At 43.1% G+C, this 22,783-nt stretch overlaps 1 protein-coding gene and 1 long non-coding RNA gene across 5 annotated transcripts; one reads left to right on the top strand and one right to left on the bottom strand.

Annotated features, from left to right (window-relative positions):
* Positions 1–780: 780 nt before the first annotated feature.
* Positions 781–2,241, bottom strand: LOC139072132 (uncharacterized). The gene is made up of 3 exons (XR_011521737.1): positions 1,974–2,241; positions 1,646–1,856; positions 781–1,535 (listed from the first exon to the last, which is right to left on the bottom strand). It is a non-coding gene; the product is annotated as an uncharacterized lncRNA (long non-coding RNA).
* Positions 2,242–9,167: 6,926 nt separating this feature from the next.
* dtx2 (deltex 2, E3 ubiquitin ligase) lies at positions 9,168–22,452 on the top strand. 4 transcript variants are annotated; one of them, XM_015961923.3, is made up of 9 exons: positions 9,168–9,703; positions 10,250–10,838; positions 13,648–13,706; positions 16,529–16,729; positions 17,730–17,830; positions 18,128–18,298; positions 19,775–19,936; positions 20,165–20,254; positions 22,082–22,452. In XM_015961923.3, exons 1-9 carry the CDS (start codon positions 9,391–9,393, stop codon positions 22,316–22,318), a joined length of 1,923 nt encoding a protein of 640 aa, XP_015817409.1. In that variant the 5' UTR covers positions 9,168–9,390; the 3' UTR covers positions 22,319–22,452. The 4 variants fall into 4 exon arrangements, with proteins under 4 accessions (XP_015817409.1, XP_015817410.1, XP_015817411.1 ...); XM_015961924.3 differs by having other exon boundaries at positions 17,763–17,830; XM_015961925.3 differs by lacking the exon at positions 16,529–16,729.
* Positions 22,453–22,783: the final 331 nt, after the last annotated feature.

A 22,783-nucleotide genomic window follows, 5' to 3' on the forward strand; every position in this document is an offset into this window, starting at 1 on the left:
GTTTAAAAGTTAGGTAACACTTTAGTTCAGGGAACACAAATTAACCATTAATTTGCTGCCAATTAATATGCATATTAGTGGACTACTAAGTCTGAACTAGTCATTATTAAGCACTTATTAACAGCGTAATAATCCCGTAACTCCAACATTAACAGGCCATAAATTAAAAGTTTTATCAAAATAAGCCATTTATAATGGTTTGTTGCTGATTAACACACATGCTAATTAGCTCAAACCAATATGTGTTTTTTAACGAAGTAATTGGTAACACTTTATAATAACTACATCTTATTTAGCCTTAATTACACATGAAAAAACAAGTAACTACTAACAAATAATTAATTAACAATGACTTACTTAATAAACAATTAACCAATGTATTAATTAATGCTTTGTTTTTAATGATTAGTCCCTTGTAAAAGCTGTTTACTCATTTCTTTTTCATATGTAACAAACCATTAACAAAGTACTTTTAAGCAACTGACTAATGCATTAATTAATGCTTAACTTCTAATGACTAGTTTCATGTAAAAGCTGTTTATTTATGGCTTATTCATACTTAACAAACCATGAACAAAGTTTTTATTAATCATTCATGCATTATTAATTAAGTGGATAGCTAATAGCTAATTAAGCCTACTTTGAGACTCTTTCTAAAGTGAAGACTATTTATGCTTAATTAAATATTTGTTAACATATTTATGCTTTCTATGGACCGGGTGTCCCTACTGAAGACTTACTTCAATAAAAAAATAATACATGACACTGGAATGAGGGGAATATCCTTTGTATTTACATTTTGTAAATTTGTATAACATTCTGTATTTATATAAAACAATGAAACAGTGCCTCATCAACATACATAGCAACTGCACTGGTTAACAATAAATTATTATAACAAACTAAAATATTTGCATAAGTGCAAATAAAGCAGACTCCATCAAAACATGTAAAGGTAAATAAAATGCTTGACCTGTGGTTCTGAACGAAAAATGTATGTTTGAAGAAAAAAACTAAATGAACATAAAAATATCAACACCTGCAAAGGTTAACACAAAATATTCATAACAATATTTATTTTTTCATCAGTGCAAATTGTTGTAGACAGAACTCTGAACGGGCAACAGTAAATCAGTGTCTTGACAGTGGTCATTCTTATACTGTAAACAGAACTGTGAAATACTTTGTGACACCAATGATAGAAAACAAGGCAGTACTTCCTTACTTTATCTTAAAAGGCAACAGCTTTCCATTGGTTTTGTAGTCTTTAACCAGCTGTTTTACCTCTGGATCCTCTGCAATTGCAAATGCACAGTGTGCTGCAAACACAGACAGTTTAGCCTGATTGCTGTAGTTATTTAAGACTTCTGCACACTTTCTCGGTGCAGCAGTTGACAGCTCTGCAATGGGAGCGGTTACTACGATGGTGTTCCGATCCACTCCGTAGCGCTTAAATGCTCGGGCCATTGTCCCCCTTTGTCTGTAAATCTTGAGCAGAGATTGGTACCTGGACACAACCTGATTTGGAGATTGGGCTGGAATCAAAATTCAGAAAACATAACCAGATTAGAAATGTCAAAAAACAAATATGTAATGTAACAATGATTTTAATGAATTAATATTCAAATAAAACTAAAATGTTTACCCCTCTGATAATCTTTGTCCTTAATCTTCTTTGATGTTTTTCCCTTTTCCTTCTTCAGTCCTTTTTTGGTCTTCCTCTTCTTCTTCTTGTCATCATCTGATGACAAGTGGTGATGAGCACTCTGAAGACTCAGACGAACATTGTGTTGTGTCTGAAGAAAGACTTCTTGTGTCTTCTGAATCCTTTTCAGAGGGTGTGTCCTTTTTGAGAACTGTGAAAAAATATAAAAAGGAAAATTAATTATAAAACTTTCTAACTGTATAGTTATAATGTTGGAGCAAATATAAAAATTCAGGGGCAACATTCAGTTAAATGTAGTGAGAGTAACCTGATGCCAACTGTTCTTTCAGAAAGTCTCATTCCTTTGTCAGCTCATAGATTTTTTCATTTTGCCATTGCACCTTCATCTCCAGCATTTCAATTTCATTGGACCTTTTTTCAACCAGCAAACCAGTTGGGGCTGTTGAAACACCTGAGAAAGTGGGCACAGAGAAGTTCACTTATAAAATTAAAGAAAACTAAAAAGCTACATTGACTTGAGTAAGCAACATTAGAAACAAGATAATTAATTCAATGAATAAAAATAAACATGCAAAAAAATGTTACATACATATATATACACACATGATTAAGGACAATTATTTCCAAGCTAAAATGTCTTACCTTGCCAGACACTGCGTTACTTTGTGCCGTTTTTGTTTTCAGCATGTTTTATGTTAAGTTTCTAGCACATTTGTGATCAAGAACTCTAATTATAATCATTAAAAACAATGCAAACATTGTATTGAAAAGAAAATGAACTACAAGACTGAGCAAACCATACACGGACACACTGTAATATTACATTTGTATGTGTATTTTACACAATTGTGTACTAACATTTGTGCATTAATGTGTTCCGGTTTGAGGCTTGCTAGTGAAGCTGGGGGTTTGTGTTGCTCTGAGCCAAGCACGTGACACCGGGGTAGCTGTTCCCCATGCTAATTAGCTTGTTAGCAAATCTCAAGAAAAGCAAACTTACTGCCTGTTTGACCGCTCTTCGCTGTCTCTGTGCCAGACTCCTCACTGGCATGGAACGCGGTGACCCAGGCATGGGTCTGAATGGCTTTTCGAACACGCTTTGGCGGCATACCTGCACTGTTAACATATGTTTCAGCTTCACTCGTATGAACGGCGGAGTATGTTTCGTCCTCTTTTGATGACGTAACCAAAGTGAGACGGTAAAACAGCGGGAATTTTCCACAGCGCATGCGCATTGAACAACGTGCCAGTTGCAGTCCTTTGAATGACATGTTAGCCTAGTGAACTAGACCAAATTCTTGCTTTGCAAAGTTTGGTCTAGGCATGCTCCACTGGAACCTCCGCAGCTCCTACCAGGACTCTGGCTAGCCAATCACAGCTCTCTAGAGGGGTTTCAAACACATAAAGAGCTGTGATTGGTCCTTAATGGTGGGCCAATCATAGTGCTCTATCTGCTTAGTGAACAAATCACAGAACTTTATCCGCTTTGTGGGCCAATCAGGGCACTCTATATGCCTAGTGGGTGGGATGATGCAACAGAGTGAAACAAGAGTATAGCCGTGTTCGAGATGAGCCAGTTCTGCGCAGATTCGATCACCGGTGATCAGCGAGCAGTGCATGCCGGTTAGATTTGTGTCCGACTTGACGCCGACTTGCTCTGACATCATGCATATGTAGGCAGCGATAACCTTGTGAGATCAAGGCGGCCGCAGACTTTGGAGCAAGGCGCTGCAGTTGCTCTCCACCGGCTGCAAAACCTAGAGCAGGGATTCCCAAAGTGTGGTGCGCGCACCCCCGGGGGTGCGCGAGCTGCCGCTAGGGGGTGCGCGAGATGAAAAGTGTAATGGCTGCGGAGCTCAGAGAAGTCTGTCAGGTGTCACCATTAGCGTAGCCAGAAACTCATTTGTGGGTGGGCCAAAGAAAAAGTAAGTGGGCACAATAAATGTAATTGAAAACAAGTATATTTTACTTGTGTGTGTGTGTGTGTGTGTCCTCCACATGTGCCCTAGCTTCATAATAACAATGCGCTGAGCTTCAGCACTCTGGCCTGCGCAAGCCGATATGTTCCGTATTTTATCATTTTTAACGGTGTTGGAGAAATCTGAAGGTGGTGAGTCATTCTGGCAGATTGTAATTAACACCTGTCTCATGCAGGTGTTCTGACATTGTAAACCTCACACGCGCTGAAGATCTGAAGTTTAGAGTGCGTCTGTCAGAGGTCAGACGCGTTCCGGAACCACGGCTCACCACGTGTGCACAAGTGAGCACATCTGGGCTGGGCAGAAGTCATTTTACAACATTGGTTTAAATAGCGCCATTAACGAGACACAGTGACTTAAACGCTGCAAGTTGTGAAGCGCGTTCCATCCGCGAGACGCATCACCAAGCGGAAAGTGAATGCGTCAAGCATAAACCAAGCTTCGTGGAGCTGTGCCGTGCGCACACACACACACACACACACACACACACACACACACAGATTCAATAAGTGCACGCTGCGCAAACTCCGGCGCGCCAGACTGATACCGTCAGACTGAAGGCAGAAATGAGCTCTGCCTCCTCTGTGATAAAAACTTTTAAGAGGTTTTATAACAACATTTTTCATTCCAGGTCAGATCCAAAGCCTAAGTCAAATGTGGTCCGAAGTCTATGAGCCAAATTATCAAATCCTACCAATTCCAAATCCGCAATCCAAATGAGTGTGTTCCGAAGACTAATTATCACAACGAGTTTTTACCAAATGAGCATACGAGGAGAAGAGAATAGTATAAACTGTAAACAGTCTACACTACCCTGGACCTTCTCACTGAACTGGGGCTGGGAGCAGCTTTTAACAGCTGCCAAGTGATCATCACTGAGTGGAAACAGCTGAGCACCGGGAGACAGGCAGGCAAAGGCCACTGAGGCCATCTTGTGGCCAAAAAGGAGCAAGGCACGTAACAGTAGTCCACTAATATGCATATTAATTGGCAGCTAATTAATGGTTAATTTGTGTTCCCTAAACTAAAGTGTTACCAAAACCTTCAAAACTTAAATAATCAACTAAGAAATGTGGTTAAAGGTCAATGCCATGGTTGACTGTTATACCAGGAAGTAGCATGAGTAGGGAAGAGTTCCTTTTCCAAGCTTTATTTGAACCTGCGTCACATGTCAGGCATCCATCTTTGTTCTCACCACACTTCTCCATCTCTGTCTTACCTGCATCTCTTATCATCTACTGCCCCCTAGTGGTAGACACAACTGTCAACTTCGCAGAAAAATAATTTTTATCAGTGTTTCTGATCATTTTTGGTCACTGAGTTTTTCGTGAACACAAAAATAGTTATTGTCTTGTTGATGCAAACATATGGCCACGGCGTTACAACTGCCTTCATCCCATCATCACAGCCTCACCCTTTTCCGAAACCTCCAAGAAAGGTACAGCAAGCAACCCCAATCCCAAAGTGTTCAGTTACCTGCTAGAGATTTGTGTCAATTAAATACTACTGAGATAACCAAGATATAAAACAGAATGCTGCAGTAAGAGTGTATAACTCCTCAGCTTCAAGAGCAAGTCACTCCCAAATCAACTTTTTTTTCTGATAAACTATATAGATGTGTGTCTAATCATGCTGCAGACACGTGTGGTCAATAGTTTTTCACTTTAGTGGATTTTAGTTAAAATTTAATTTTCTGCCTAGAACTGTCAGTGTTGTGTCATTGTCAGATAAAAACTCTGCACTGCATTTGAATTTAAATCTGCCATCGCTATTGGCTAAGAGGTACCCTAGAACATTAGCTGGTACCATATGATGTCACAATGTCGTTGTGAGCCTGTGTGTGTGTGTGTATTTGTTAGCAGCTCTGCCCTCTCGGTCTGCTAGGCAACAGCATTTGTTGCATTTTACAAACAGGAAGTGGGAGTGGAGTAATTCTCTGGTAGGGGGTGACTTACTCTTTAAGAAAAACATCCATGAAAGCCGTTTTAACTGCTGGATTATTTATAAAACAGTGACTGGTGAATAAAACAACGGGTTGAATTCACTCTGAAGTGACAGAACTATTGTTTTATTGTAATACTGCACACTCTGAGCTGCGTTTTCATGCAGCCTGAGGTTTGCAAAGGCTCAGATGAACTGTTGCTTGTGTCATACATGTTTATCTCCAGTTGGGGGCAGACATCCTTCTAGGATGGACGAGCGAAAGAAGAGGAAGAGTGTGAAAGAAGAGAGAAAGGCCTAAATGCACACTCTCTAAGCTTTTAATGCAGAAAAGGGAGATTAAAGCACTGCAAGATTTAGCTAAATATGATATTTTTTAGGTATTTGTGTTAGAAACGGGTAAAAATGTGGAACTGTCTGTTGATGGCTGAAGAAACAGGGGTCCACATGCAGGACTACCACCCCCCATCCGTAACACCATCAATAAATCATGGCCTGCTCCACCACCTGCACCCCCACGATGAAACAAAGAACACTGGCTGGATCTGAGCCTCTTCTTCACCTGGAAAAAGACACTCTGAATTATAGTTTATGATGATGCTTCCGCACACAAAAAGACTATTTAAAGCATGTTTACTCACACACTCGTCACCTGAATTAGAAAAATTTTGAAGGCTTTTAAGCTTTCTGAACAGGATATGAATCAATGTTCCACTGAGCTGAGACAGAGCAGCAGAACACCCAAACAAAAGAGAACACAACAAACCATTTATGTGCAGTTTTTTAATGGATCTTCTGATGTTTTTTCTCCACTTCTGCTTGTTTTGTTGCCTGTTTGAGGAGATACTTGTAGACAAAATGAGGCTATTTTGTGTATTTACACATTTTAGGTCTAATTTTCTCCCAGCTTGCTCATTTTATGTCTCATGTGTTTGTTTTCCTGAGTTGAGGTTTGGGACGTAGTGTCCCACTTTGATATTTTTCTCCAAGACGGATTTTAAATTCAGGTTTTTGTTCATTTGTCTCTTGCTGGGTTGGATCTAAAGTTACTAATGTATGGACTTAAATAAATTAATTATTTATGAGAAATGTATATCTGCGATGGACTGGCTCTCTGTCCAGGGTGTACCCCGCCTGATTGCCCATTGACCGCTGGAGATAGGCACAAAGCGGGTTCAGACAATGGATGGATAGATGGATGGATGGAGAATTGTATATTTAAAAACGGAATAATTGATTGCATCATGTCATTACAACATAATTTCACATTTATTTATGCGATTATGTCATAAAAACAAATAAAAATACAACCTGCAGTATCGAGATCCTCCACCAGAGAGCACAATACATCTCTAGATTTAATTGCAGCTTGTTTTTAAGGAAAGAACTAATCCTTTTAAAGAGATAAAACTATTAGAAACAGATAAAAGTATATTGGTATATTATATACCGTATACATACATATACATACATACATACATACATATACATATATATATATATATATATATATATATATATATATATATATACACATACATATATATACATACATACATACATATATATATATATATATATATATATATATATATATATATATATGAATATTTAGGGTTATTATTTTGTTTTTACTAAATCATGTTTCTTCCTCCATTAGCTTGCAGATGTTGAAGGTTTTATTTAATCTGATTCAACTTTATTTAATCCGACATGTTAGTATTATTATGAATATCATTATTTTTATTATGATTTTAGGATCCTTCTGTACGTTTTTCATCGTATACATCTCTTACAGTTTTTCAGCAATTAACGCAAATGGGGTCACACGGTGTTTAGCTCGTTTAGGGAAAGCAGGCTAGGATTTTTGTTGGACATTTTAAAATGTTTTTAAAGATATTCAACGTTAAATTCTTAATTGGATGAGACCAACGTCATAGGTATGGTAGCCATAGCAACCAAGTGGGCGGAGCCTAACTTCAAAGGCACCTTGGTAACTAAGGAAACAGCATTCAAACAGCAACAACTCTGAGGTTTTTTTCTTTTTATGGAGACACTTTGCAACTTTTCATATTTTTAAATCATTTTCTTGAGCCAGTGTGTGCTAGAAAAACCATTTACAGGGTTAATGAAATGCCACCCAGCCCTTTTCACACTCTGGAGACAGAATATTCCACTTGCAGCTTCGCAGTTGCTGATCAGGTCTGCTTATATGGTGCTGCAGTCTGGCTCCAGCACGTTTCCTGCATGTTTTAGATCATGAACACAGCTGATTTGTTTAATTTAATTTAGTGATTAATAAGCCATGTAGACAGTAATGAAGGGGATACGTTTCAGCTGTTAGATTTAAGCAATTCATACTTTTTTGTCTGTGTCAGCCAGGATAGACACGCCACTATGAGTCGATGCAGGAGCGCTTTGACAGGCTTGCAGAGGCTGATGGAGACACGCCCCAAATTTTAACTGTCCATTGAAAGAGACGGAGAGCGCAAGCTTGTGATTGGTCAGGAGGCTGCTTCTTGTTTTTATTGGTCAACAGCACCGTCTTTGCCTCTTCAAAAGGTCAAAAGATAGCGGCAAAAACAGAACAGGTTGAAAAACGCATCGAAGAAAGTCTGAAAATATGAACTTTTATTCACCTGTGACTGAAGGAGAGCAAAGATATGCAGCAAGCGTTTTATTCGTGGACAGAAAAGATGATAAACGTGGGTTTAGAGGTACTGATCGCATAAAGAGGTGAAGATCAATGAGGGACAAATCTGTCCGTGTCAAAAAGTCTCTGGAATACATTAAAACAATGTAAACACAATACCATCGTGGACCGGCTACGTGACTGTAATGGTAGCAGGATCCCTCAGAATAGCACTACGCTCTCGGTTATCTTGGCGGGAAATTGTTTTGCAACACTCCCTAGCTGATGGAGAAATTTGAAAGCAAAATGTCTCTGTCAATGCGAGTATGTCTCTCCATCGCAGAGCTGAAGTATAAATTAGGCTTGAGGTGTTGAAAAGACAAACGCACAGATTGGTTTTGCTTTCTTTCTACAAACGGACACTAGGGGGTGCTAAAAGCAAGCCTAAACTGCCCAATCTCCCTTTAAAAACGTATTGGATCCAGTCACTAGGGGGCGCTTGTTTTGCTTTTGTTTCAACTTCTGTGTTGCATTCAAATGCCTCTGTTTTTACAAATCATTCAAAGTTTACTAGTATGAATAAAGCGTCAATTAATTAAATAGTAAAGCAAAAATGCTAACATTAAAATATATATTTGATCTAACTTGGGCTGGATTTTCAAAGATGCACAAGTTTACTAGTTTGCTTTAAATGTTTTGCTTGAGTTTGCTTTAAAGGTTAAAATAAAGTTATTAATCTTTAACGAAATTAATTTTCACGAAATTTTCATCCAGCTGGTGCAGAAAAATCACAATCTGCTGGAATAAATGAATTAATGTGTAAAAGGAGATCGGGTGAATGAGGAAGCTGTTTCCCATAGACCAGCGTTTCCGAGGCACGTCTGCTGAGTACTGCTATTCCCGACGGGCCTTGAAGGCAGCGGTCCAGACTGGAAGGCTCCATGGTGATGTTGTCACCACTCGGCCGCCTTTGGTCTTTCTGAACGCAACAGCTTTGTCAACATGAACCCGAATGTTTGTCTCGGTCGTGTTGGGTTCGAGCCTCGCCTCGGAACTTCCTTGTAGGCGCGTGCACACTTTCGGAATGGAGTTTTTAACGAGCCTAGCTAGCTAGTCGCTGCGTCTTCGTCGTAGCCACAATCAGCTAACCAGTTGTGTTGTTAGCGAATAACATGGCGATTGTGTCTGGTTCCTGCGCCCGGGTGAACGGCTCCAGAAACGGGCCCTCGCTGCCGGTTTTGCCGTCCGGTTCCGTTGGACCATCCCAGCCCATGATAGCGGTGTGGGAATGGCAGGACGACCAGGGCTATTGGCGGCCTTACAGCGGCCAAGTCAGCGCCTACATCGAGCGTTGTGTGTCCCGGCGCGGGCCCAGAGGAGGCGGAGGAGCCGGCTCGACGAGCATCTGCCTCGGACAGTCAGACCCCAGTCTGTCGCCCTACCTCATTGACATACCGAGCCTGAAGCAGTTCCGGCAGGACACAGGTGAGCACGACCTCTTCCTTTAATAACCGCAATAATAAACGCGTTTCCTCGTATCGTCACAGTGACCGGCCTAGCTGGTTTCGCTTTACATCAGCTGGAGGAAATACGAGTCATGTTTCTGGGCTTCATTCTCAGTGAAAACATCAGGATCGTTCTCATTACTCGTCCTAGAGCTGGACAGCTTAATCATGTTGGTTTGAATGATTAAACCGTGCAAATACTTAGTTAAATGACTGAGCTGTTAGAGCGTCATGTGGGAGGATGTTGAATAACTCAGGACTTTTACCTGACATGGCTTTGAAACGTGTGTTTTATACAAAAACCACACAAGAAAGGGGCTTAAAAACATTAAAAATATGAAAATAGATGTAAAGTCATCTTCGAGTACAAACGTTGAAGTATAAAATGGGTGAATAATGTGGGAAATACATGAAAAGAACAGTTACTGTTGATGAAGGTGCCAGTCTTGGGTCTTGACCAGGTAATGTTGGTTTAAGATGCTTTACTCACAAATACACACTAAAGGGTTTGTTGTTTACTTTCCAGGGACGACCCGGTCAGTGCGGCGCTCCCTGTTCGCCCAGTCTTCAGGCCTCGGCAGCGGTGTCTACTGGGAATGGGTCAACGATGAAGGAGGTTGGACTCCGTACGAGACCCGGACCTCCATCCTTCTAGAGCACAGCTACCAGGCCCGCCAGGGCACGGCCGACCTGGGCCCGCATGGGTACAATTACATAGTGGATCTCACCTCTCTGGCCCAGGTGAACAAATCCACAGGCTTCAGGCGCCAGGTGCGGCGACAGTGCAACCTCCCCTACCCGTTGGCCTCCTCCGGCCCCCCTGCCATCCCCTCAGCCCCTGCCTGCTCCTGCCAGCAGTGTTTGAGCCACAGCAGCACCGGACCCATTCCCAGCCGCTCACGCCATTCCTTTTCCTCGGGGAGTCTGAACCGACCCAGCCTCCAGGGGATGGGGTGGGTCGCTGCCGCTCACCCGACTTCTGTTTACTCGCCGTATCCCAGGAGACCCCTCTCTGTGGGGGGGATGTCCTGGGGCAGCCCCTGGCCCCCACTTGCCTCTGCTAGTCACATACCTGCGCCACACCTGGGCAGCTCCACCAGCGTTAATGGTTTAAGGTGAGTGTGACACATTAAACCACAGCGGGGGACTGAAGGATGTCCTCCAGCCCCCCCGCCCTCTCTGTCCTTCCTGTCTGTCTCCTCACTGACCCATCCTGTCAAACAGGAGGTCCGGAGCTCTAACACATCAGTGGTGTGTTTGTTTTGGCTCACTTCCCCTCATTTCCATCTTTGTCATCTGATCTTCCTTCTTCTCATTCCTAATGGCACAGAGAGCAGCTCCCAAAGTCAAACGACTAGCTTAAGCGGTGCAATGGATATGTAGCTCACTCTCAGTCCTGGGGTCTCAGTTTCCTCCACACTGCATATTAATCAGGGATGTGTATTTTTGAAATTCTGGCGATACGATACGATCACCATACAGGGGAGACGATACGATATATCACGATATATTGCGATACATTCAGTCAGACGTTACAAGCAATTTTTTTTTTTACAGAATTTATTGTAAGAATGTTCAATAAACAGTCCAAACTGATATATAACATGTTTAACATGAGGTATCTGAACCATGATGGAGGGATTTACATTTCAATGGTGGAAACAAAACCCGTTGCACACTGCTGCCAACTAGCGGGTGGCGATTGAATTGCACAAAACGAAAAGAAAATACACAAATGTTTGCATGTAAATTCTTTCAAGAATTAGATACACGGCTTTTGAATTTCAATGTAATATTTACAGGGGAAAAAATCACGATATATTGTCATATCGATATTTCCGATACACGGCTTTTGAATATCGATATAATATTGCTGGAAAAAAATATCACGATATATTGCCATATCGATATTTTCTTGCATCCCTAATGTTAATAATCCTGAGTTAATTCTAATTTTCTACATTTTTGAATGTTATTCATGTTTAATGTTCCACCCTTGCACGACGCGTTTTTGTACTAATTATAGTAGATGTCTGCTTATTCTTGCATTAACTTTTTGATGATCTGTGAAGTAATAGTTTTGTAAAACCCAAAAAGCTTCGTCACGCCGGATTTGCCGACTTTCTGTTTTTAAAATATTTCTGATCAGTAAACAAATCAGCATAACACCAACATAACCAGAGTAGATAAAAAAAATGCTGTTTTTAAATAATTATTTCATTTATGAAGGAGAAAAATTGTCAAATCTTGCAAAAAATGTGAGAAAGTAGTTGCTTTTGGACCCATCTGAGTCCTGATCCCACCAGGTCTGCTGGATGAAAAAATTCACTTCAACATTTGAGTTCCCTAACCTTAGTTGAAACAGATTAAAATTATGCTGCACAGAGTAATTTCATAAATAAAAATTATGCTAAATATAAATTTTTGGGTAACTGGGTGGTGAAGGTGAGGGTCAGGGTTGTTTTTTCTGAACAATCTGGACGTTTTCCACCTTATTTTCATGCTAAAATGTCAATAACATCAGCTGATGCTCAAAATGTCTGAACTCTGCAGCAGCAGCACGGCGCTGCCCGGGAATGCGCCTGGCTTTAAATCTGCCGATGCGTCTAGCGTAGATGAAAGCTGTGCCAATCATCATCTCAGGTTTTCTTTGTCCAGTACTGAATCTGAAGTAGAGCGGGGGCGATGCGGCCTAAAAGCAATATCACCATATATTGAGGATTTCACCTCGATAACGATGAATGGATAATAACTACGGGTATGTGCAGAAACAAAAGTTGTCCACTAGGCGGGGCTGTCACGTGTATTAGGTTGAGCCACATTTTTATGAGACTCGAGCTGGTGCAGCGTCTTAAAGGGACATGAACGTTGCCAACGTCCACACGTCTTTAAAAAATGTTTTTCATCACATTTATTGACATGGGAAAAATGATCGATCAGTCAGACATTTTGATAACAACAAATGTTTTATTTATTGCCCAGCTTTAATCTGAAACATGTAAGTGTGGCAAATAAAAAATAATCTAGAAGGGTGTGTATGCTTTATACAGCATCTTAAAGAGCAAGTCACCCCCTACCAGAGAATTACTCAACTCCCACTTCCTGTTTGAAAAATGCAACAAATGCTGTTGCCTAGCAGACCCAAGAGCTGCTAACAAACACACACATACACAGGCTCACAACAACATTGTGACATCATAATGTACCAGCTAATGTCATAGGGTACCTCTTAGCCAATAGCGAAGGCAGATTTAAATTCAAATGCAGTGCAGAGTTTTTACCTGACAACGGCACGACGCTGACAGTTTTAGGCAGAATATTCAAATTTTAACTAAAATGCACTAAAGTGCTAAACTGTTAACCACACGTGTCTGCAGCACGATTAGACACACATTTATATAGTTTATCAGAAAAAACAGTTGATTTGGGGGTGACTTGCTCTCTAAATAGGTGACTTTCTCACCGGTCAGAGTGGGTAGAACAGCCACACAGTGAGTTTTTTTTCCTATAACTCCTAATTTCGTGGTTTCATTAGTTAACGGCTCTGGGAGTCGATCCTCACGCTCATTTAGGAAGAAAATAGCAGCGATAGATTTGTTATTCTGAGTTTGACGGGTTTCGATCACCGACAGCAACTGCTTGCTTTTCCCCTAAAACTCGTTTTTCTCCATCAGCTGATCGGCCGCTGCACATCCGGTTGAAGCCGGGGTGCAGTTGATCCCCCAGACATGAATAACTAGTCTTAGAACCGGTCTGAAGACACCTTCTCCATCCTCCCATCAAACCAGACGAGCCGTGTTTCTGTCCGCGTGACGCGAGCAGAAGTCCGAGCCAGTTTCCAGCCTTTGTTCTTTGCTTCCTGCCTGTTTGATTGTTGCTGTTTTCACTGACTGAATGTCACCATCTGTGTTTCCTGACCTGCAGCGTTCCTTCCATCTCCGTGCAGTTGAATGGGTCGACCAGCGTGAGTTCTGCCCTGGCAGGTAAACGGGTCACTGTGTTTCCTCCCTGGTAGTTGGTGTTCTTCATCCGTGTGTTTAGGAGCAGGCATGGGTCAGAACGGGTCAACCCCACTCAGACGTGTTCTTATTTAAGACTCTTTATGCACAACAAATACTTAGCTTCTGATTTTCATCATTTCTATAGTTTTATTCTCATTTGATAAACATTTAGTCTCAAATATCCATGAAATTTGTTTTGAAGATCATAATATGTGTGGGAAAATAACTTAAAGAGCAAGTCACCCCCCACCCCTACCAGAGTTTTACTCCACTCCCACTTCCTGTTTAAATAATGCAACAAATGCTGTTGTCTAGCAGACCGAGAGGGCGGAGCCGCTAACAAATACACACACACAGGCTCACAACGACATTGTGACATCATAATGTACCAGCTAATGTCATAGTGTACCTCTTAGCCAATAGCGATGGCAGATTTAAATTTAAATGCAGTGCAGAGTTTTTACCTGACAACGGCACAACGCTGACAGTTTTAGGCAGAAAATTTTAATTTTAACTAAGAGGCACTGAAGTGCCTAATTGTTGACCACACGTGTCTGCAGCACGATTAGACACTCATTTATTTAGTTTATCAGCAAAAAAAGTTGATTTGTGGGTGACTTGCTCTTTAAGCCACTTCGAGGTGTGTTTCTGTGTCAGGGGTCTGCAATCTGCGCTTCTGGAGCCGCTTGTGGCTCTTCTGCCTTACTAAAGCGGACCCTTGTAGCTTTAAGGTTGGTTTATGCTTGACGTGTCCGCGAGATCCGCACGGCTCCGCGCGGAAAAGTTGCGTCATTTTAACAACCACGCCCCTCCACCGTGCCTCCGCACGGCCCAAACTTTCCGCACCGCGCACCTAGGAAAATTTCTAACCATGCTGATGGTCGGACACGGAAAAACATGGCGGACCGGCAACAACTAGTATGGCAGAGGTTCGTACATACAGACATTTGTATGATTCAGCTCTCAGAGATCACCGTGATCAACATGTTGTTAATAATTCTTGGAGAGAAATAGCTCGCACTGTCGGAAAAGACGAGGACGCTGTTAAAAAATGCTGGAATGCCATGTTGTAAACAACAGTAATTTCTACTTCTACTATGGTGTAGTGTTGGATGCATGCTGTAGAGCTCCATGCTGCCCCCTACAGTTTAGGAGAATATTGGCTCACCGCAGAGACAAGCCGCACGAACCATAAACGCTGCGAGTTGTGAAGCGCGTTCCATCCGCGAGCCGCATCACCAAGCGGAAAGTGAATGCGTCAAGCATAAACCAAGCTTTAGCCTGTCATTTGATGTTTTATTTAAATTTTACAATCAAAGCTTGAGCAATATAATCATTCAGTATCTGACACAGTAAGTGACAGCAGTCAGGAAACGTTTCGGATATTATTGGTTTTGTCTGATTGCCTCTCGTCATCTTTGCTCCTCGAGGAGCTAAAACGGCTCAAACTTTAGCAGAAATAGTTTAAAAGCTTTGATCTGCTTCGCTTTGTGAGCCTGTCCTTTTTTACTGGAACAGAAGTTCAAGTCAAAGGAAAGTCATGAAGCTGTTTTTTAACACTTTGTGGATCTTTTAAGGCTCACTATCGATATTTATTAGGAAAGCTGGTGAGAATTAAACTGTTAGGCTGCAGTTTCTAGACGACTTTCTGAGCAGCCTCTGTTAAGAGAAATGAAGTTCACATCTTCGGGACTGATGAGCTAACGGCTAGTCTGAATTAGTAGCTCCTGCCTGGGTCGGGCTAGCTGTTGACTCAGTCCTGTGGCATATAGATGCTATTCATCCAAACAGAGGCCCTTCCAGAAGGTTATTTATAAACTTTGGACAGAAACTGTTTATAATGTTTTGTACGTTCATGCTGCTCGGGTCAGCAGAATCATTTCATCACGTTTAAAAACGAGTCGGATAAAAGCTGGATTTAGATTTTTTCGTAAGCTTTTTAATTTTTTACGCCTAACCGGACAAATCCTGTTAACGTGACAGCGTTCGGGTGGGTCCAGTCTGGTCCGTCTGCAAGAGTTTTTATTCTGACGCCACCTTCCAGCCACGCCTTTTTGTCCCGCTGAGGTCAGGTTTGGATGCTTCGCCGAACGTTTGCAGGTAAAATATTCATCAAAGCTGCTGATTTCTATTCTTTTCTCTGCCTTTTTAATTCCTGCTGCTCGCCTTTTAATTTAGCCGGCGCGTTCCGAACAGACGGAGTAATTCCAATCAGCTCGGAGGACCGGAACCTCATTAGTGGAACGCTCCAAAGCGGGACACGAGTAAATCATTTCAAATGGAAGGTCAGCGGTGCGGCGCCGCAGATTTAATCCTCATTAGGCGGTAATGAACGTTAACGGTAACCAGAGCCAAACTTCACCGTTTGGTTTGGATAAACTTGTGATGAAAACACGACTTCCTTAAACGCCGCCGCCGTCGCCGTGCTCCATTTGTGAGCGAGTTTTCAAACTGAAGCCGGCGGAGACAGAAAACATTCTGTTTACGTTTGTGCATCTCTGATCTCATTCAGAGTGAAGGATTGTGGGTAGTCACAGCTCCAAGTTCTGGTTTTTGCTCTGACACACACACACACACACACACACACACACACACACACACACACACACACACACACACACACACACACACACACACACACACACACACACACACACACACACACACACACACACACACACACACGCCTGAGTTGCAGCGGAGGCGTCGGCCGCTGCTACGTTTCTCATTCTTTTGATTTGTTCCTTTCTGTTCCTGCATCCCTCCACTTGCTCTCCACCCTCACCCGCCTCACCCCGCTCCAGGCATGGCCTCCATTTTGATGTCAGCAGTGGGACTCGGCGTGCACTTCACCTCCGCCCCCCTCCCTCAGCAGCAGCATCAGCCGCCGCCGCCTGCTCCCTTCGCTCTTCCTCCTCCTCCTCCTCTCCTCCCCTCAGCCAGCAGACCCAACAAGCCCCACAGCAGCAGTTCAGTTAGGAGAGCAAAGAGGCAGCACAGGAGAGGTAGCTACCTCACCCAAAAATACCCATAATCCACTTCACCTCCATCCTCCTCCACCCGTCCACTCATCTCCACAGGCTTGAGGAACATCTCATCCTCCATCACGACTCGTTTCCATGCGTCCTCACTCTAATCCACCTTGCCGTTTGTTTTGCGTCCCTCGACAACGAGGATAACGCGACACAGGTGATAAAAATGTCTCACCTGTGGATTTTCAGCGGGGGTTCAGCTTTGGAGGAGAGAAAAGGTCAAACCTTTGAGCCAGCAGGACGTTTATGATAACGACGAGTTTGAGTTTGTGTTCCAGACCTCAGGTCTGCAGAAACCTCAGAGAAGCTAATGAAAAGGACAAAAAGACGAGGACAGGAGCAGCTTCAGCCGTCAGAACTTTATTTGTCCTCAAAAATACTACATTTAATAAGATTAGGAATATTCTGTGAAATTCTGGAGCCTCAGTTTAATAAATCCCTAAAAATGTCTCATTAGGTTGATTTTAGGACGTGTGAGCATCACTAGGTTTGCTTTATTTGATGGACTTGATTGGATTTTGCAACTTCTGGCTTCAGATTATAAAGAAGAAATGTTGAAAGTGATGCGTGGATATTTACAAGACGCTGCGCGCCACAAACTGTCTGTTTTCACAGTTATTTATGTGATTTATTGCAACATTTTATCGTTAATAACCAACAGATATTGGAGCTGAAAGCACTCGGTGGCTGTGGGAAGAAAAACCTTCGTTTGCCAGTTTTTCTTTCCCAACAAACTAAACGAGCTCCCTCACCATCAGAAACACGGAGACTCCCTTTAGTTCATGTTGGGTCCCGTTTCGCCGTCCATCAGCATTTCATGTGTCCTGGTTCCATTAACTTCCATCAACCCTTGACTCTTAACGTTCTTTCTGACGGCACCCTCCTACAGTAACTCACCTGATGAGTAGAAGTGCTGGAGTTGTTCGTCTCTCCAGGAGAAAAATAGTTTCATTCCATCCCGTCTGATTTTTAGTTTCAGCACATTCTCGACTTCTCTCTCCGCCAGTGCTGACTCGGAGCTCTGAGGACGTGATCCGGCGCTACATGGAGGTGGTGGCTGAGGTTCCCGAGGAGGTAAGTGTTGTTGCATTAAAGTAAACAAGTCCCAAATGTATTTAAAGGTATATTTAGACCTTCTGAAGGGAGTTTATTTCTATTTGTTGGTTTTATTTGAAGTAGAGGGAAATTGAAAAAGACAAAAGCTCTCAGGACAGCAACACAAAAACACCATTTCTCTGAACAGAGGCTGTTTTAGAACTTTTACACATAAATGCATTTCAAGATGGCTGTAATATCCCTTTAAGACACGGCTCAAGGCATGATGGGAAATGTTGTGTGAAGCTTTAACACTCGGAGACTCGTCTCTTCCAGGACTGCATCATCTGCATGGACCAGCTGTCCAGCCCGTCCAGCTACGAGACGCCGCCGTCCTCAGAGGACGGGGTTCAGAGCGTCCTGCCGGACACCGTGGGAAAGTTCATCACATGTGGACACACTCTGCACATGCTCTGCATGCTGGCCATGTACAACAACGGGACCAAGGTACGGGGGACGTTTGGGCTTTCTTAAAGCCTAAATCAGGAAGAAGCCTGCAAACAGAATCGTTGTTCATACAGTTCTTGTTCAAGTGTCCAAATTAAGACAAAGGATTCGGTTCTGTTTTGATATAGAATGTTTAAAGAAGTCCTCGATTAGATTTTCTTTAGTTAAGGCCTTTAAAATGACAGAAATCCTTCGATCCAAAGGTTCTAAAAATAGCACGGGGTATTTCCAGGCATGCATGTTAGCTCCAGGAGCAAAACGATGTTAAAGTTCGACTCTTAACGCCGTTTGTGTTTGATCAAATGTGATTAAATATCAAGTCAAAGAAATAAAAATGCATAGAATATTAAACGTTATTTTTGTTTATAAGGCAAGAATGGGGATTTGGAAACATAATGGTGTATAAATGATGGTAATCGGTATGCTATTCTAACGTTTTAGTGTAAGTTTCAGGTGTTTTGGGGGGTTGGGGTTATGACAGGGTATCTGCGGGTCCTTAAAAAGTCTTAAATTTGCTTTTCCAAATTTAAGGCCTTGAAAATCCTTAAAAATTACAAATAATCCTTAAATCCAGTTTCCAAAGGTCTTAAATTACCAAAGACCCAATAAACAAGATTCTTTTATTTCCATAAAATTTTCGTGAATTTCTAGTTTGTGTTCAGCATTTTTAGTGTACGATGTTGGCGTATGCAGAACCGTACACGTTCAGCTGGTTGTGAAAGGGGGCCATTTTTAGATGAGCACATTAGCTGGTTAAGCTAGTGGGAGCTTGCGCCATGGGGAAGTGCAGTTTTTATGGTAACTGGGTGGCTAATCCCACGTTTGCGACGTGGTTAGCACCGGTTCCAGGCAATAGCTGGAAATTATAGCTTAAATGAAATTTTAAAAATAGCTTAAATTTGGTCAAAGTGGCCTTAAAAAAGGTCTTAAATTTGGCTCCCTTAAACCTGCAGATACCCTGTATGAGCTCATGCTCCTGCCTGTACCCAAAAGCCAGCATTAAAGACATTAAAGACACTGCAGCGTTAGCCTCACAGGCGCAGAAACTACGTCGCTCTTGTGTTTTTGGAAGGAGAAAAACTGAAAACCTCCCAGAGACGAGGATGGTGCAGTATGGCCTTCCTTCCACCATGACTGAGACGTTACGCCCGGAACACACCATGATGCGCCGCGAAGTGCTGTGGAACGCCGAGCGCTTCTTGTTAACTTACGCTCTGGGTCACATCAGCTGCAAAGCGCCACGGAGGCTCGCGCCGTGCAGCGATGGTTTTGGCGTGCGTTCTAATTTGTTCGCGAGTCGCATCCATTCTGGCAGAAAGTCGAACCAAAACAGACGAGGCTAGCTTCATCCTCTGCAGAGAAACTGTTGTTTTTCAGCATTTTCTGTTAGAGTTCTCATTAAAATGGTCACACTTCAAATCTACTAAAGTAGATCTGAGAGGGGTGCGTCTTACCCGTCGTCTCCCTTCTCTGCAGGACGGCAGCTTGCAGTGTCCCTCCTGTAAGACAATCTATGGAGAGAAGACGGGCACGCAGCCCAAAGGCAAGATGGAGATCTATAGTATCGCCCAGTCGCTGCCGGGTCACCCAGACTGTGGTACCATCCAGATCATCTACAGCGTCCCTCCTGGCGTTCAGGTACGGCCCAGCTACCCCGATGCCGTTGAAACAAATGAATCCAGATGTTTCCAGGCGTGAAGGTGACCTGAGTTTGTTTTGGTTTGATGTTGAAAGTGTGTGATGAACGGTGAAAGGTTACAACACCTTCAACCAAAAACAAAGTTCTCTTTAGATCAGATTCTTCCTTCTTTGATCTGAACGGATCCGGTGTGACCTTATCGGATTAAACTTTCTGACATCCATCAGGGTCCGGAGCATCCCAACCCTGGACAGCTGTACACCTGCAGAGGATTCCCGCGATTCTGCTTCCTTCCCGACAACGACAAGGGCAGGAAGGTAGTATCTCCAGTCTGACCTTTAACCCAGACTAACACTCTTCAGGACTCGCTGTTGTAGTAAAAAGATACGAGCCTTTCCGGGTTTTAGAGGTAGAGAACTTGGAACAAATACATGATGGTACGGAGAAAACTGCCTAAACTCCTTTAGGAGTGTTGCAAGCCAATGTGCCGGACTAACGCCACTCTTAATTCAGATGTTTATAATCTCAGGTTTGGCCTGCAATCAATTCAGTGGGCGTGACATTAATTGCCAGTAAAGACCCTTCACTATGTAAAGAGATGATTAGCAATCACCGATTTACCCAGGGCTTCTAATTCTGACCAGTATACGTGTAAGTGGACAAAAGGAAGACCAGTTCCACCAGTACACACACTATTCCTTCGGCTCATGAATGCCTCAGGTAAAGATAGCCGTCCCTTTATGCTGAGGAAACAGTTTAAATCAAATCAACTTTATTTTTAAAGCGCTTTCCCACGCACGAAACGGACAAACAAAGCGCTGTATACCAATAAGAAGCACAACAATAAAACACGTATGAAAGAAGAAATCCCGAGTACAAGTGAGCAATCCATATCAGTCCTGTTTCCAGAATCGGATCCAGACACATGCAGAGTGATGCTGCCCACGCAATCCCAACTTTACTGTAGCACAGGATGGTTGTAACAGCTAAACAGCATTAAAACCTTTTTTGGGATGGGATACGACAACCAGCACCTCACCTTTTCGTAGATTACCGACAGAGGAGACCCCCAGAGCGTGGACTCGTTTGAAGTTCCTCGCAGTGAGAAACAGATTTTATTCCACAAACCGATAGAGATGAAAATCCCGTCGCAGCGGGTCACACAGACACGATCACAAACTCTTCTGCAAGGAAGCCCAGCTCAACCTCCACTCATCAAGCCCCCTCCAAAAAGCTCAGTCCATGACTCACTCACTCATCCCATCAAACTCTCTTCACACTCTGTCCCTCCTCCCCTCTGCGTTCTTCAGGGGGTTGCATCTCCATGGCAACACCCCCATCCTGCTGCTGGAGCTTAGCATCTAGTCACGTGTTTCCTCTTCTCCTTGAGATTACATCATCTCCGGCAGGCTCTTCTGGCTGTCCAGTCTGCCACTCTTGTCTCTCCTTGGCCTCTGGTGACCTTAGCCCAGCGTTGCCCCTCCGACTACTCCTCTTCTTCCTCTCTCGGCCTTGGGGAGGAACAGTAAATCTTCTCCTTCATGCAAGTTAGTGGGCTTATCGACTTTAAGAGTACATGATCTGTTTTTATAGCTATTACCTGGTGCACCTGGACTTTCTCCAGGATAAGCCCCCTTGCCTCCACTTCTCTGGAAGTCAAAGGTTACCACAGAACCGTCCGTGAGACCGAAACAGCTCAGAATATTTACGACTTCAGTGTGAGAAGCACACGTCTTTATCAGTGACACACACACACACACACACACACCACACACACACCACACACACACACACACACACACACACACACACACACACACACACACACACACACACACACACACACACACACACACACACACACACACACACACACACACACACACACACACATTTAGACAAAGGAAAAGCAGCAAGCATGAATTGGTTTCACAATAACAGAGAATTAATCCAGACCTGATCTTGTATAACTAACAAGTCTGGGATCAGTCTCAGTCCATCAGGGAGGAAGCATTAATATCACATTTATAAGTCTGAGAATTGTACTTACAACCTTTCCAGACATAATAAACTCGATGGTGGGAATAGACGTGCATTCCAAACGTTGTGACTGGATAAAAAAAAACCTCGTTTCTGACTTCCAGGTGTTGGAGCTGCTGAAGGTGGCATGGATGCGTCGCCTCATCTTCACCGTGGGGACGTCCAGCACCACCGGAGAGCCCGATACGGTGGTGTGGAACGGCATCCACCACAAAACGGAGATGATGTCCAACCTGTCGGGCCACGGCTACCCCGACCCCAACTACCTGGACAACGTTCTGTCCGAGCTGGCCTCGCAGGGCGTGACAGAGGACTGCCTCAAGCCTCCGGGCAGCAGCTAGGACGCAGCGTCACATTTTCTGTCACCGCAAACCTCAACCGAGCCGACGGCGGTCGCCATCACAGGCCGCCGTGTTTCTGCACCTCGCATCGCAGGAGCCTGAACTTCAAAATAAAACACATTGGGCCGACTTTAGTCTGCGCCCAGTTCATCGAACCGCCGCTCTGGAAACTCGTGATTCGTTTGTCGAAGCCTCATCAGTATCCTGGTTTTGAGTCGCCGTGGGAAACGGCGCTTATTCTGGGAGCAGAAGTCTCATGAAGCACTTTAGCTCTGACAGTGAATTTGCTGGCAAAATGCAGTTTTTGTTTGGTTTGTTATTCCACAGTGAGAAGGCAGTCGGCTCCGTCGCAGCCGAGCATTTCAGCAACGCGGCGAAACTCCAAGTAGCAAAGTCCGTTTGTACGATTATCAGTGAGAAGAGGCAACACTTAGTGCTGTAAATAAACACGAGTGCATCAAAAGT

This window comes from Nothobranchius furzeri, chromosome 10 (genome assembly GCF_043380555.1).
Source record: "Nothobranchius furzeri strain GRZ-AD chromosome 10, NfurGRZ-RIMD1, whole genome shotgun sequence".
Taxonomy (NCBI): Eukaryota; Metazoa; Chordata; class Actinopteri; order Cyprinodontiformes; family Nothobranchiidae; genus Nothobranchius; species Nothobranchius furzeri.

Excerpts from the sequence above, each read along its gene's own strand:
- dtx2 (XM_015961923.3), top strand. The coding sequence starts at position 9,391 with ATGGCGATTGTGTCTGGTTCCTGCGCCCGGGTGAACGGCTCCAGAAAC. Across the intron at positions 16,730-17,729 it reads AAAGAGGCAGCACAGGAGAG|TTTCAGCACATTCTCGACTT; the intron begins GTAGCTACCTCA and ends TCTGATTTTTAG. Across the intron at positions 19,937-20,164 it reads GCGTCCCTCCTGGCGTTCAG|GGTCCGGAGCATCCCAACCC; the intron begins GTACGGCCCAGC and ends GACATCCATCAG.